The 17,688-nt window shown below is 29.6% G+C and overlaps 1 protein-coding gene across 1 annotated transcript; it reads right to left on the reverse strand.

Annotated features, from left to right (window-relative positions):
• Window positions 1–5,694: 5,694 nt before the first annotated feature.
• On the reverse strand, window positions 5,695–8,578 carry PETC (photosynthetic electron transfer C). Its single transcript, XM_068644039.2, has 5 exons — window positions 8,490–8,578; window positions 8,166–8,407; window positions 6,691–6,808; window positions 6,159–6,341; window positions 5,695–5,981 (listed from the first exon to the last, which is right to left on the reverse strand). Exons 1-5 carry the CDS (start codon window positions 8,526–8,528, stop codon window positions 5,880–5,882), a joined length of 684 nt encoding a protein of 227 aa, XP_068500140.1. The 5' UTR covers window positions 8,529–8,578; the 3' UTR covers window positions 5,695–5,879.
• Window positions 8,579–17,688: the final 9,110 nt, after the last annotated feature.

Here is a 17,688-nt window from a genome sequence, read left to right on the forward strand (position 1 = left end):
TATTGTGTTTAAAGCTTGAATTTTTATTCATGAACTTAATTATTTTATTTTGTACTTAAAGCTTGAATTTTTATTCATAAACTTGATTTTTGGATTTAACTAAGAGTTCTTCTAAGAATCTGACCTAAATAATAATACTTCGATATATTTTGATACTTAGACATTGATTAGAATATATCAATTGCTATACAACATATAAATTCTTAATGATAAGAATGTTTTCTAAATATTTCAGACATTAATATTTAGGAGATAATCTTAATAATTTCATAATTGAGATATCAATATGAATGACTTTATAAGTTGCATCAATATCAATTAATTCAACATATTGTATGTTTCTATTCATCCATGTTTCACAATGGTGAGAAAGATTAACTTCAATCTCAATCTTACCAATTGAATTCTTTTAATAATTTACTTTGTTTTATTTTAATTTTCATGCATTTTTTTTTACAATACCAATATCTTCTCAATTAAACTTTTGCACATCGTTCAAATATTTAGTAAATGTTATACATTAAAATTTTACAAGAAGTGTTCTTTGAGGGTTTGATATCCGTCTTTTTAAGATAAATTATTACTTCTGACTCGGTATACTTGCCAAATTAAGTCAACAATATATATTATAAATTTTCGAGTTTATTTTTTAAAACTATCTTACTTTTTTAACTTTTATTGAAACAATCTTAATTATTTGTTGAAAAGTGTGAAATAAAACCGGTAATGTTAGATATATATATATATATATATATATATATAATTTAATAAAACACCATTATAGAAGTTTCAAAGATAAAAAAAATTGTATTAATATATATTTTTTCTAATAAAATTTTTACAAATAAAGATTTAAGAAAATGTGTTACACATCCTACATACAAAATTATGTAATGACATCATTTTATAGATGTACCTGTAGGCAAAGGGGCCTAGGCAGTACCTGTGGCTTGACGTACAATTGCTGATGTGTCGGTGATCTTTTGATTGCTTCAAGTCTTCTTCCTCAAATGTTGATGATCGGTCGGTTGGGGAATACCTGCAAAAGGTACTCTGACGTTCAAGTAAGTACTCTAGTTTAAGAGTGTGTTTTGATAAATGGGAAAAATGTACCTTATTCCTCCATAGAGGGTTCTATTTATAACCTTGGTTTGTGGGCCCTGGCCATAATGGGTCGGACATCAGTTATTAACTGATATGCATCATGGTCCCCTGTTATTAGGGATGCGTATCTTTCAGTTAATTCGTTTCAACTGATTTGCCGGAGATATTCCTGCGTATTTTGGGATACACCATGGCTTACACTACAAGAAAAACATGAAATAGAAACCAATTTTAGAGACAAAAAATAATTAGTTGCTATAGTAACTAAATTAATGACCATTTTAGAAACTAAAAGAAATTGGTTTCTAAATTAGTTTATATTATTGTTAAATGATTTCTAAATTGGCATCTAATTAGCAACCAAGGTTTTAACTACCAATTATTTAGTTTATAAATTTGGTAGCAAAAACCTTGGTTGCTAATTAGATACCAATTTAGAAATCATTTAACAATAATAGAAACTAATTTAAAATCCAAAAATATTTTAGTGTCTAAAATGGTCTCTAATTTAGTCACTATAGCAACTAATTATTTTTTGTCACTAAAAATTAGTTTCTATTTCATGATTTTCTTGTAGTGTTATTCAACACTGTTATTCAACACTACTGTAACTTACCGTTATTTATTGCATTCTTTGAGATATTCTTTGACTCGGGCGGTTGGTCAGCGAGACTGAGACTGGTCCATCCGGTACCGACCCATACAATAGATGTAGAAACTTTTAATATTTTATAAATTGTTTACATTGATTATTATTGATACTTTTAAAGAAGAGTCTCATGCTTTTAGAATTAAAATTAGTGGTGGTTAATATTTAATATAGAACTTTATTTACATTAATTTCTTTATATATCATTTTATTCATTGAAGTAATGTTGATATTTACTTTATTGTTTTAGGCATTAAACCTTCTTTGATTCAATTTTATTGCTCTTGTATTTTTATTGCCTAAAAAGTGATATTAATGACTACAATCAAGTAAATAAATCCAAAGCAAAAATAATTAAAAAAAATAAATAATAAATAAAAAAGTGGTGAGTCAGCCCGGTAGCCTGCCTTCTGACTGGACGTGTTATAATCTTGGAGGATCAACCCGTCCCGCCCCGCTTTTGGTGGGTTGGGGCAAGACGAGTTGGGCTCTCGTTTTGACACCCCTAATAATTACACACATAAATTAGATCCTAAAATTTGTGGAAATTATGATTATATATATTGTTGTTTCTTATGGAGTTAAGGGGATGATATGGATGCATATCCCACCAATTAGTAGAGTTTGTTTTGTTAACATTGCACATCTTAAGATTTTGATATATAGGATAAAGAAGTAACTTAGGAACTATTTACTTACCTAATTTGTTTAAGCAAATCAGTGATATGATTTCTCATAAAACATTTACCTAACCATGACTAAATATAGGTAGCGAAGTTGTAATGAAGAAAAATATGCTACCACACCTCAATTAGATTATATTTGAAGGAGATAGAAAAACATATGTGTTGACAATTTACGACAAATGCACCGCGTTGTCAGAAATAATAAGGTGTTTCTAAGGACAAATATCGAACACACAAGGAACAATTGAATATTCAAGTAAAAGGTTCGCTAAATAATAAATAGAATAATAAAAGTTTGTTGAGAGTTGTTATGATGGCAAGAATTAACAAGAAAACAAGTCAAAGAGTCGGTTGCTTCAACTGGAAAAGTAGGGATTGAGTTTCATCTTTCTCACTCTTTTGTATTTTGATTAGCATGACAATATTGTGTCCTTTGATTGATATTGATCCCGTTTTTAAAAAATCATTTATATCGATTCCTTGCATATAAAATTATAAAGATGTTTCTTAAATATCGATTCCTCGCATATTTATAAAAACAACTTATCAGTAATATTAGACGTTGATGACAATTAACATTTTAAGTCTATTTCTAGTACTCAAATATGTTAAGTTAGTATTATTGATTAGGTAAGAACCCTATAAGTACTTCCCTGTCAAATTTAAGATTCTATATCACAATTAGAAGCAAAACAATAATACCAATAATCAATCAAGAACAAAATATTATATTCAGATATCACCTCAATACATACGAGTTTGAATAGATTACTCTTAATCCCAAAGGGTAGAATTATCCATACATCTTCTAACACCTTCTATTCTCCCAATTGAGTTGCAAGTCACTCAAATGATGTTTTCCTCTCAATCTTGCACACTAGGGTTGTGCCTCAAACCTCCTATTTAACCTAATTTGCTTGGGCTTAAGTGACTTCTTGCTTGGCGCTAATGGGCTTGCTTGGGCGGGTAAAACATAAATAGGTCCAACGTTAGTGGCGCTATCTCGCTAAAGTGAGATTCTAATCGCTTGAGCGAGATCCACTGGTGACATCTTGGCTTTTTGCGAATTTGGGCAGTTTTGGTGAGTGTTGAGTATTGTAACTTTCTCTTTTTAAATTTGTATATTTTCCTTTAGCCCAACTTTTGCCCAATTATCTCCATTATTTCCTAAAATCTTGAAATTAACACAAATTTGAGAATAAATTGTTGTTATTTAAATTAAAATCATAAAATATGTAAAAAGGTATAATTTCATAAATTAAAAGTTATTTTATACTTATTTTATCAATTAATACTCAAATACTTATATTTTAATATTAAATATTACTTAAATTTCACACTTATCAATATGTTCTTTTAGAATAAATCCATTATCGTGATTCCGCCTTGATTTTCGTATTCTTTATTGATAGCATACATAAGATTAACACTTTTGTACCTAATTTTAAAGGGACTATTTTGATCTATTATCATCGATAAAATGTGTAATCGAAGCTTTAAGTTCATATGTAATAGGCAACAAAATTCCTAACCAATCTACAATTGAAACAACAAACCCTAGGGCAAAAGTTTTTTATTTTATCACCATTAATTACTTGCTATGTTGAATTGACCATAGTCTCTTTAGCTTGATACTTAATACTACATTACAAGAATGATTTGACATAGGATAAAGTAATAAAACTTCCGTTAAAGATTCTATGCTTAAGAATTTTATCCCACTTCATATTAGTGTTAAGAAAATTCTATATTTGCTTTAAGGTTGCAACTTAGTTCTACATTAAGAGAAATCTTACACCAATATACCTCTTCAGCCATTAAAAGACAAATATTTTTTTCATGACATCATAACTTCTATATGTTTAGAAATCTCTCTAGTACTTTTGAAGTTTCCCACTCATTCATCCATCTCTTTTAACAAACTAATTGGCTAACTATAAATTTGTTTAGGCTAAAAACAACTTTCTTCACTTTAGCAAATCTAAGAATAGTGGTAAGCATGAAATTAGTGATAACTTGAGGAATGCATTGTTGTATCAGACAATTGTAAAGCCTTTGATTAGATTGATTTAAAAGAGTTTCATAATATTGTAGAATATGATTTTGATTTGATATCACACAATTGTCAAAGTTAAGGAACAAAATATTTTGAAAAGCCTGTTTAATTTTAGCAGCCCTGTTGAAAATATTTTATATTCACCTTACAATTGTCAATTCAATTTTGCCTTCACTTTAGCAGTCTAGTGCAGTGTTAATATCAACCATTGTCCCCTTCTTCTTTAAAATTAGATAATCCAAATGGACATTATCAATAATGATTTTATAGTGTTTTAATTTTTCCATTGCTTCATTAAGCTTGGAGTGTACATTTATAAAAACACTTTTATTCCATGATTTGAAGTGAATTTTTATCTCTTTTAGTTACGTGTAAAACAAACATAGGGCGACCCACACAACTCACTTTCCAAGCTTCCTAAACAATTTTGTAACAATGTATATGCTTATTCCACATAAACATAAATTTGAAATGTAAGGGAAATTTTTCAACATGTGTAACAATAACAGAAGATATTTTCTATAAACTAAAAATATTATTAATATTTTAAATAATTTTTATGATTAATTTCTAAATTTATATCTAATTAACTATTAATTTTAAAATATAATTAACTATTAACTTTAAAATATAATTTTATGTAATATGTATGATCCATTTTTTTTTTTTTTTTAAATTATTGTATCAATCATATTACTCACAAATTTTAATATTTTTTTATTTAATTTTCATTGCCTTTCTTTTAGTACAAACCACCACACTTTTCAATCACTCAAATCCAAACAAAACGTTAGTATTTCTAGAAATTCATGATTTCAAAGACTTTTTTTTCTTTTCTTTCCCAGTTTTTCAACACTTCATTAAATTTATCCAGGTACTAATCAGGACCTAAACTAAATATTATAGAACTATCTTGTAAACTAAAATTTGATATTGTATTTTTTTGGTTATATGATCATATCTATGATGTTGGATCTCCAAGACCATAGTTACATTCAGATAAATTGCTCTATTTAGAAAATTAATTTAAGCATCATAACAACTAAACACTGGTTTTATATGACACTAACTACATTAGCAGCTACCCAAAATCCATAAACGTTATAGAAAGGCATAGCAAGGATTCTAAAGGAGTAAAGGTTCAATTTTTGGCAGCACTAAGCAATATTTTCCATTAAATTAAAAAAGAAAAAAAAAAGTGACCAGAATATCACCTTGATTATAATTAGTCGGAAAAAAAGTGACTTGTTCAGGTTCCTTTCCATAGCTTCAGTTCACAGAATATCAACTTGATTACAAAATATATTTATGCATTGATACAAAACAGATTGTTTGAATTTCATATTTAAATACATACGACAACATAGGAACGGCTTTAAGGAGTCTAAGACCACCATGGAGCATCACCTGTTCTGAAATCTGTTTCAACCCAAGGAACAAACACCACCTTCCCATCATCTATATCACAATGTGCTAATGCCAGAGACTGTCCAACAAGAACAACAAAATTATTCATCACTGTTCTAGCCAAAGTAGAGCAAAGATTAAAATTTAAACAGTACTGGGGTTGTTAAGAAAATAATCATAACTATGTCTTGAAACCATCCTTCTAAAAGTAAAAATGCCACAAATTTCTCAGTAGATGGTTTTCCAAGTTACTTACCAAGGGAGCAGGTCCTCTCACAACTCTTCCTTGGTCATTGTACTGAGATCCATGACAGGGGCAAATGAACTTTTTCTCAGCTGTATTCCATGGCACCACACATCCGAGATGAGTGCACACGGCGTTAATAGCAAATGTTGCAAGGGTTCTGTCTTTCTCCACCACAAGATAGGTGGGATCTCCCTGTCAATAAAAGGGGTTGGGATTCAAATTATGGAAATGTGAAAATAGTTATTTTGGTTGGAAAATGAGAAGGAAATCATTTTCACTTCTACAAGGGCAAACCTTTGGTTTATGTAGTTAGATTAGAACTACACAAATTTCCCTTTCACTGTCACCAGATAGAATTGGCATGGTGTAGCAAGATAATTTGTTGAGGAAAGAAAAGAGGTCTAAGAATTGAAGGAAAGAAGGACTGAGAAATGACACAGAAGCAGTCCAGGGAAAATATTGCTTTCAATGTTAAATGTAAAACATGTGCAACTTGTTGAAGATCTATGAGAACACTAACACTAAACAGCTGCACACTTACCTTCAATCCTTGTGTGAGTGTTCTGTCACCAGGTCCATGTGTCTTGAGCCAATTCTCTGCAATTACATCATTTCCAACGGCATCCTTGGCAACAGTACCTCCAGCTGAAGAACCTGAACTGTAGTTTTTTCCAAGTTGGGGTTAATGATTCGTATAGATGAAGAAACAGGTTTGAATAATAAAAACAGTGCATTAAGGTTAAGAGTTCATTATCAAACTTTTGGATGCTGAATGCAATAAGTAATGAACATTATGATAGATTTCTTCCCCTTCTCAAAAACTTCATATATTTCCCTATGAATCAACCGGGAATTTAGGTGCAGAAATTTTAAACTAATGTGAAAAGAATGCAAAACTAAAGAACTGAGGCAAAATTCCAAACAGTAAGAAATTCTGAATTCAGTGCTTCTCCCCCAATTTCAATGTGCAAATATTTAACTTCCTTCGTACCCTCCCACTACAGAAATCACTACAATTATAATCACACCGATATTACTATGTAGGAATTAGGTTCAAGTAATAAGTACAATCATTGAAGAGGGTGCACATCTAGCAAAGCAGAAGCTAATTATTCAATGTTTGACAGAAAAGCTTCTCATGATGTATCATCACACAAAAGGATCCCCAAAGCTGATCCAATTAGTACAAGATAAACTATCAACGCCAGTTTGGAGAATTCATATTACTACTAGAGCAAACTCTCAACTTCTTTCTGCAAAAGTTACACACGGCACCATATTAGTCCTTTAATTTTGGTTACTAAATTAGTTCCTTAATGGTTTAAAATGTTACCATGTTAGTTTTTTAAAAAATTCTGTCACAAAATTTGTCATTAACAAAATCTCAAAATGCTACCATATTCATCCTTGGAGAATATTAAAGTGATGATGATACACAATAAAATTGAAGAGCTAGTTCAGTAAAAAATTAAACCTTTAACGAAGTAATTTGATGATAAAATCTTCCAAGGATTAAGCCAATGATATTTTGCATCTTTTAAGGACTAATTCGACAACAATTATTTTAAAAAGAGCTAATGTGGAATGATAATGAAAAGCTAAATATGTTTTTGGTTCTTATAAAGTTTCAAATTTATGGTTGTAGTCTCTTCTCGTCATCAATACCAGTAGTGAGAGTTAAAATTTCTGCCCTTTTCACAAGGACAAAAACCAGGAATCTGAAATTTTATAAGACCCAAAAAATATGTAACTCCCAAATATAATTGTGGTTGAGTAATCAAAGGCATGCACTAGAACTGCAACAATTAAGTTAAAAAAACAAGAACAGAGATCCTAAACCTACATGATTAAATTCACACACAATTGAACAAGTCAATAGTCATATAGGATCAATAATGCTAATTGACGACCCCCCCAAATAAAAAGTGAATTAATTTTAATCCTTACACAGCAGAACGAGGGCTGAATTGCATGTTTGAGAAGAAGAAGGGAGAGGGTCATGAAAACAAAACTTACCCTGGAGGAACGAAGAAATAGGTGTAGGGAATAAGCATTCCAGCACTAGGAAGTGAAATAGCACCAAGAAGAAGGAGATTCAATAGCTGCCTTTTGCCCATGTCAGGGACTCTATCAGCAGAAATGCTGGTGGCCTGGCAAGCAATTTTCATTCCCTTGCTCTTCCCCATCATCTGCCTCTTCATTGGTTTCATAAGAAGTGCCTGTGAGGGACAGAAAATCCCACTCTTTCCGGAGCATAGCTGAAATCACAAAAGGCACAGTGGTAATGCTACACATTATAGAGAAAATATTAAAAATGAACAATTTTGTTGTTTTTGATACCTGGGAAGGGGTTGTAGGAGATAGAGTGGTGGATGCCATGGTTACTCAAACACTTGTTGGTGATGAGGGTTTGGTGAGATTGAGAGGATAGAGAGATGTAATGTGAAGATTTCAGGTTAAAAATTCTTAAACGACCACCACAACTGTCAACACTACAGTTGCTGGATAAGGCGCTAAGGCACGTAGGTGCCACATAACCACATGTTCTTCAGCCAATCATCAAGAAGCAATATTGTTTTTTTTTTTTTTCAGCTACTTGTGGTCGTTTTGGTGCAGCATAGCCAACTTGATTTTTGTTTTTTGTTACAGAATTTAAGCTTGTTTAGGAATATGGCTTTTTCCCTTTTATTCCATGACATGGGCTTACTCTAGTGGGTGTTTCTTCCTGCACCACTACATGTTTCTTCCATGTATTACATTTTCTGAAATACCCAAATTATTCTTGACAGTTTGGATGGTTCTAGTGTATAAGGTGTTTTGTAAGCAAGACGTATTTCTGAAATAGAAAATTTGAAAGATAAAAAAAACCATTTCAAAACACATTTTTTTGACTTCAGGAACGGTAAATCTATAATTGATAAATTGTGTTTAATAAAGAGTATTCTGAAATAGTTAGGGATTGTTCTTTCCTAGAATGGGTTATGAATTGTCCTTTCCATAATTAATATGTATACACTCTTCCATTTTATTCTAAATTTGTCATTTTCACAAATATTACAAATTATGAACCTTACATTTCTTCTCCAACAAACAATACTTTCAAAATCACCCTACTAACCACCACTGCCACGATAAAGCACACATATGTTTATGTCCACCGAGAGCATACTAAAATCATCAAAATCGTCTACAATACACATGGCTGCTTGTTGTGAACAGTGACAATGAAAATGGTAGAGAAGAAGGAGATGTTATGCTTGGGTTCTTAAAATCTCCTAGAATTAATTTTGTCAATTCATATTTCAGATGATGATGATGAGGTGCAGAAAGCAAAATGTAGGTTGCTGGAAGAAACACCCTACTTTGTTTAGGCTTCCTGGGCTTAACCCAAGCATATGAGGCAATTGCTTTCTGCATCCAACATTTTTGAACCTGCACCCAACACAATTTAGAAAATTCCGAAAATACCCTTTATTCTGAAATAAAAATCTGGAATTAAAAATAATGTATTCCTGAAAAATAGACCTAGAAGAGATTATTGTGTTCCAGATATAAAAATTCAGAAAAAAAAATAAAAAATCTCATTCTGAATAAAAAAATCCGGAATTATAAATAATACATTTCGGAAAATATTATCCAGAGAAGATTATTGTGTTCTAGAAAAGGGAGTCCGGAAGGTAATTTTATATGTACCCATTCTTTTAAGGATATTTTCGTCTTTCCCCTATAATTGGGTGCATGTAGCTGGAGGGATCTACTTTTCACACCCCCTGTTTACTATAAGACCGTATTCCTTGAAAATACAAAGGTACCCCTTTATCGAGAGGAACCTAAAAGGCACGGTAATGTTATGAAAGTGCCAAATGTCTGAACCATTTTTATAAAAAAAATTAAGAAACTAGGCAGACCCAGAATATTTTGGGCCACTTCTGTTCGGCCATCACAAACTGGGCTCCTTTGATGTCGAAATGCACTTAAAATATAAGAATGTTATTTGATGATTTTAAGACCTTTTTGTGTTCTATAAAAAGACCTCTTGTGTTTAACTGTTAATTAACTTTGAAATTATCCTTTTTATTAATTAAAATTTTCATACTATATATGGGACTTAATACCAAATTTGGGCAGTATTTTTTTCTTCCATTGCTGTCAGACACTTTTAAACCTCAATACTCTTCCAAAAAGGGTTGACATTAGGAATAGTTGAATCTAAGGACTTAACATGTATGGAAAAAAAAATATTGAATGTGATAAAATTAACTTTAGAAGTCTTTAATCTTTGGCGTCAACTGGAAGATACTATTGGTACACGAAAAAAAAATTTCTTAATCAAAAGTAAAATATTGGTTTTAATAAAAGTTATAGTTTTATCATTATTATAATCCTCAATAACTAACATTTTGAAAATAAGCCGACTAAAGATTTTTTTTTTAAATTACACATATGTGATCATTTGAAAATTTAATGTACTCTTTAATTAATACATTGCCAATGATTCAATTAAGGGAAACACCCTTTTAGTCTAATTTTTAGACAAAAACAATCAAATAATCACTTGACAATATGTCAAATCAACTAAAAATAAAAACATTTCATAATATATAAGTTGGTACAAATTTTATCTTATCTTATGAATCAATTTTTGTAAGATTAAGTTTCACTTAAAATTTATAAAGTATAAATATTAATTAGTGATATGAATAATACTATTTCTGATAAGAGAGCAAAAGTAGGAGTTGGTTTTTACCTCATCTTGATGTTGAAGGCAAGCAAGGATGAAAAACTGATGGATCTAGCATAACTTTTAGCTACAGTCTTGAGTGGAAAACGCGAAAAGGAAAGAAAAATGATGAAACCTAAGGCTACATATTCTTTCTGTCATAGGTATATTACAATGGTAATGCCCTCCGAAAAGAACATAAATAATTGATGTATGTTTTTGAGTTTGTCCCAAGTAGCTAGGCAATGGTCCATTTCCTTGTCTACACCCTCTATGGCAAAAATAAAGCATAGAATGATGCTGTTATCTGCATGGGAGGTATGGCGTGCCACATGCACTCACCAAATCATCATGTCTTTCTCCATCTCTCAATGCACCCTTCTCTCTCTGTTTATATTATTTCCTTCAACTTTTGGTTCGATTCGAAGCGTGCAATCTCTTTTTTTCCCTTCTTTTCTCTATCTACAGGACCCTGTACTATCTTATATACTAGGCAATTAAGGTAACTGCCTTTGGCCCACACTTCCTCTAAGATTATCTCTGATTACTATTTCATTTATTGTAAAAGTAATGAAAAATATTTAAGAGAGAAACTATAGATTGGTGGAATGGCAATAGCATTTGTTCTGAAAAAGGAAAAGATGAATGGTTTTTCAGATTTTATGGAAGTGAAAGTGACAAATGATGAAATGGGTAGCAATATATATGTTATATGTACTAGAGTTAATCACTTCTTTAGTTAGTTCGATTTTGTTTGATTTGTTTGGTGTTTTTGTTATGAGTGATTTTAAGTGAAGTATGTAATTCACATTGATAATGTGTCAAATTTTTCTCAGTTCAAGATGTGTCAAAATTTTCTCAATTCAAGATGTGTAATGTTTGAGGTTTGATATGTGTTAAATTTGTTTGAAAAAGAAAAAGATGAATGATTTTTTTATGGAAGGAAAAGTGAAAAATGATAAAATGGGCAGCAATATATACTAACCCAATGCTATGTAGTTAAACACTTCTTTACTTCGATTTTTACTGAAAAATTGGATGAATACAATAATCTTCTTAGGTTTTGAATGTAATGTGAGAGATTTTGAATTCAAACTTCCACACCTATTTAAACACAAATCTACCTTTATCCGAAAAGAGTTTTAAAAAATAAAAATATTATTTTAACAACTGCATGATGAAAAACGTTAATTTACAACAATAACGTGGTATAATTACGATTTTAAAATTACTTAATTTCTTTAAATAGAATTTATATTTCAACAATAAATTATTTACTTTTTTTAGTTATAGTATAGTGAAAAATAGTGAAAATAATCTTTAACAAATTTAATTTAAAGTAGGCATGGTTTCTTGACATCCTACATAGAAGTGGTGCTTTGACCAATTTCAAGTTGTAGATATTTAAACCACATGAGGCCATTGCCATGTTTTCGAGGAAAAGTGTTATTTATTGCATCACAATTCATTTCTATTAATGGATCACTTAGGGAACAAAAATCTATGAATAAAGCGAATAAATTGCTCATTTTTATTTTTTAATTGGAATACAATTAGAATATATTTTTTAGTCACTGTTACTCAATAGTACGAACTTACCTTTTAGTCTTAAAATGAGATAGTATTAGAAACTATTGTTCGTTTCTAATAAAAATATTGTTAGAGAATAAGTTTTCAAACTCTACTAACTCTTAGAGCACTACTAAAAAAATCGTTAATAAAAAAAATTTAAACTAAAAATATTATTATTTTTAAATTAATTTTTATTAATGATAAATAATTTTTAAATTGATATCTAATTAGCTGCCAAATTTTTATCTACCAATTATTTCGATTCTAAATTTGGTAGAAAAATTCTGGTAAGTAATTAAATACCAATTTAAAAACTATTTATCAATAATAAAAACTAATTTAGAAACTAATAATTTTTTTTTATAGTATCTAATTTAGTTAATATAGTAACTAATTATTTATTATTTTTTTTAATTTTTTTTAATGAATACTAATTTTAGTATTTGATTAAGATAATTTTAGTATTTGATTAAGAGAAGTATAGTCAAAAGCTTCTGTCTCTATTACAATATAGATGGATATTAATTGTTCCATCATTATTAGAGATATGTATACGACTTCTTTACCCCTTTAAGTTTGTATCCACATAAATAGTCATATTTTAAATAAATTTTAGTTATACATATTATTTATCCTACAAAAGTAACCTATTATACTAGGACGTGCAACTACAAAAATATAAACAATTAAAATCATATATACATGAATTTGCAAGCTATCGTATTTAGCTTTTATTCAATATCAAAGAACTGCTACATAAAAACAAACAAATTAGTATGGTTGGAACTCAAATGACTCATTGGTTAAGAAGATAATATGATTATTTATATACTAAAATGATATAATAAAAATATTATTAATTTCGCTATTGTCGTGAATTTAATTGGATAAATAAAATTTCATATTACACCACTATGTACGGAACTTAGGGATGTCGTGATAACGAGATTTATATTTACATTAACAAGGATTAAAACTTTCATTAAGTCATTTATTTTAGGATTGTAGTTTTTCCTGCTAAATCATTCTTGGAGAACACCTCTATAAAATAACATGGGTTTAAGACCTCCGTAAAGTATCATGGATTTCAAAACCTCCGTAAATTAGGTTTCAGAACCTCCGTAAAATATCACGGATTTCAAAACCTTTGTAAAATATCATGAGTTTTAGAATCTTCATAAAATACCATGAGTTTTAGAACCTCTGTAAAATATAATAGGTTTCAGAACCTCCGTAAAATATCATAAATTTCAAAACCTTTGTAAAATACCATAATTTCAAAATAAACATTTTCTTTTTATGGTGATATCATTCATAGACACATAAATAAATATATAAATAGGTTAAAGTTAAATGGTTTGAAAAATATTGCTATTACTACAACGCACCTACCACATTTAAGGAAACTATAGAGCACATTAGTGATTTCACTTAAAATTAATTTTATAATGGTTTTTTTTTTTTTAAATTTCATTAACTCCGCAAACATCTATGGTCTTCACTCTTTACCTGTGAAATAATTTTTTCTACAAATCAAATTAAAATTCCTACTTTTTTTTTATATTTTCATTAATTAATTAAGCACAGACTTAATTGTTAAATAAATATTTTTTTTCTTGATTTATCATGATGTCATATCATCCAATGGTTAAATTTGTCGGTTGAAAAAATAGGAATTATCTATAATTACATATACACCCAAATTTTTGGCATTGCAATTGCACGAAGGAAATATGCACTAATATGATAACTAAGTAGATTCAATTATGAATAACTGAGGGAAGAGTTAGGATTAGAGGTTGGCAAGAATGATAAATATCAAGAAAAATTAAAATGCAAATACCAAAATATAAACTTAAAAGTCCAACTTTCCATTCTGATATCTTAGACACTTGGTGTGAACATGTAAGAGATTTTCTTAAGATATGCTTTACAAACCCTAAAGAGCATCCTTTAAAAAGAGAAACTTTCTGCATGAACTGTTCGTACAAGCTTATTGGAATCTGCAAGCAGGCATCAAGATTCACATAAATATCTGGAAAATGATGAACAAAATTGACATTTGAATACCGTGGGAGACCAACTAAGAGTTCGAGTCTTTCTTTGTTTCTATGAAGAGCATTAGAATCTTGCAAATTCTATTACACTTAGAATGAAACTATCTGTAACAAAAATCCTTTTTACTTTTTAAAGTATGGAGATAATGAAGAGCAACATGCAGAATATTGACCCTAATTAAAACATGGTGAGATAATTAATTCTGTAAACATATCTAAGGTAAATAGAATTGAAAAAAAACATTAACCTCCAAAGTTAAAATTGGAAGGATTAGTTGACTCTTCTACAATTGACTCTGATCTCTCCAGCATTCCTAGTAAGAGGCTTCATGTTACCCATCTTGATCATGGAAGCTTTGAAATCTCTTGCAAAGGGTTACTGCTGTACAGCTTCACCAAAGAGTCACTTTCACTGTCATCTCCTTTGAAGAGCTCTTGATCAGAATGAAGGAGACCCTTTTGACTTAGCAAACCAGTGTAGTATGAAGTGTCAACTCTTCAGGGAGTGACACGATGTGCCAGATTACTATCTAGATAATGCTAAGAATATGTTTCTAGTCATTGCAGGTCCTTAAATCCTTTTTTTTTATTATGAATTGGTATATGGTGATTGAATATTAGTAACTTAAATTTTATTTTTACTTTATGTTATAAACTACTTTGACTTCTTAATGTAAAATAACTTATTTAAATGAATGCGAAGTAACTGTACTTTCATAATTCCTAATCTTTCTCTCTTGATTATCAATTAGACATGTTTTCTTAATTGTACCATCAATATTTACTCATTAGAATCAATAGTTATTCTAAATGAAATTTAACGGCAAGAATGGAGATTAGCACGATCCCTCCTAATAATAAAAAACATTATACTTGCTAATAAAAAAAATAAAAATAAAAAACATTATACAATTGTTTTTTTTAACAAACAAAACTTAGGAGACTAATTGATTTGGGTTCTACCTAGTCTTTCTCTTTTCAACTTTTCTATGATTTAGGTTTGATTAGTGGCAAATAAGGAGACAAAAAATAAGTTGATGTTATGATTTCTTTACAAAATAGCTAATATTTGTTTATTATAACTATGTTTGGAGTAAAAATAAATAAATTTTGAATATTTTTTGTGGCTTATTTAAAGAGAGAATATAAAAAACTAAAGTGAAAATAATAATAAAGTGGCTAACAATATACACTACAAGAAAATCATGAAATAGAAACCAATTTTTAGAGACCAAAATAATTAGTTGCAATAGTAACTAAATTAGAGACCATTTTAGAAACTAAAAAAAAAATTGGTTTCTAAATTAGTTTCTATTATTGTTAAATAGTTTCTAAATTGGTATCTAATTAGCAACCAAGGTTTTAGAGACCAAATTTAGAAACTAAAGTTAAAACTTTGGTTGCTAATTAGATACCAATTTAGAAACTATTTAACAATAATAGAAACTAATTTAGAAACCAATTTTTTATTTAGTTTCTAAAATGGTTTTTAATTTAGTTACTATTGCAACTAATTATTTTAGTCTCTAAAAATTGGTTTCTATTTCATAATTTTCTTGTAATGACACTAGATACAAACAATTCTTCACAGCGTATTTTAGAGAGAAAAAACATAATATATACACACTATTTTAGAGACCTGCATAATACTAATAAAATAGATTATTTTCTATTATCTAGATTAATTAAACTATCAAATTTTATTATAAATATGACTGTGAATTTATTAAGTGTAACTAATATGGTAAAATAAAATAAAATAAAACAAATTAACAAAGTTGAGTTTATGTAAACTTCACAACAAGAAAAAAGTTGGAATTAGCTTAAAAAAAGTGATAGTTTTTCTTTTTTTTTAGTAAAAATTAAAACATCCAAAAGTATTTCTATAAAACTAAAAAACTTATAAGAACCAAAAGTATTTACACTGCTTTTGCCTCATTGCTTCCATCCTAAAAGTTGCACACCCCACAATCCTTTTGTTGTCTCTTGCACCTAATTTGGTCTCTTTCCGCTGCATCGTTTTTCATCCAAACGATATTTGTTTTCCACAACTGGGTCGCCATCACAGGAAGCTCTAACACACCCAGTGATGCTACACCACAACCTGCACATAGAATAAAAACCTTCCACACCTTGTAGCCAACACAAGAAAATGGAAAATAAACCCTTGCATAAAAAACCCAAGTAACATATTTTATGTTTGAGTTAAAGCATAGAGACAACAAACATACTTTATAGTCATTCAAACACGCAAATATAAATGAGTAAATTTTATGCAAGCAGATTTATTATGTAGTTGTCATGTTAATGCAAATTAAGGGGGACAACAACTAGTTAGGAAAAGAGAAATTGGCCATCCCTACTTTATGCTTCATCCAAGCCCAAGAATGGACTTGCACTACAAGAAATATCCTTTTTAGCATGGGCCAAAAACGGACAATAGGTGCAGTAAACGGACGAAAAGTGTAATTAGCGTAGGCTTAGCATCAACTTAAATTTTGCAGCTAATATGTTCGACGTAAAATTGTGGGGGTTGGGTTGGACACTTTTTTGCATAGGCCTAGCCTACATTTTGCCCACATTTTATATTATTTATTAAAAAAAGCGTGGGCTAAGCCTACTCATGTGCCACACAATTTTTATAGCACTGGGTACGCAAAAATTATATTTATATTCTAAGCGGGGGCTTAGCCTACACACAAGCCTTCACATTGGTCACACAAAAATTATAAAAGCGGGGCTTAGCCTACACACAAGCCTTCGCGGGTCACAAAAAAATTATAAAAGCGGGGGCTTAGCCTACACACAAACCATCGCATTGGTCACACAAAAATTATAAAAGCGGGGGCTTAGCCTACACTTAACCCACTCAATTTTGAAGTATACGTTGCAACCACACAATTTTGAAACAACTTAGCCTACACAGGTTTTTGGACTTTAGAGTAATATTTTAAAATATAAAATTCTTTTTCATCTGACAACTTTAATCACACTAACTTTTATTTTGTTTTTTATAAAAATTAATATTTTCTGTTAGGAAAAATTAATTATTGTTTAAATAATATATAAGTGTTATTATATTTTTTTTAATGTAAAACTAGTTGCTTACTATTTTCTTTATAAAAAGTTCTCAGTAATTCCTTTTATTTATTTTTTATTAAACCATTTTAAAAATTAGAAGTTAACATTT

This window comes from Phaseolus vulgaris, chromosome 5, assembly GCF_051622355.1.
Source record: "Phaseolus vulgaris cultivar YP4 chromosome 5, ASM5162235v1, whole genome shotgun sequence".
NCBI classification, from domain to species: Eukaryota; Viridiplantae; Streptophyta; class Magnoliopsida; order Fabales; family Fabaceae; genus Phaseolus; species Phaseolus vulgaris.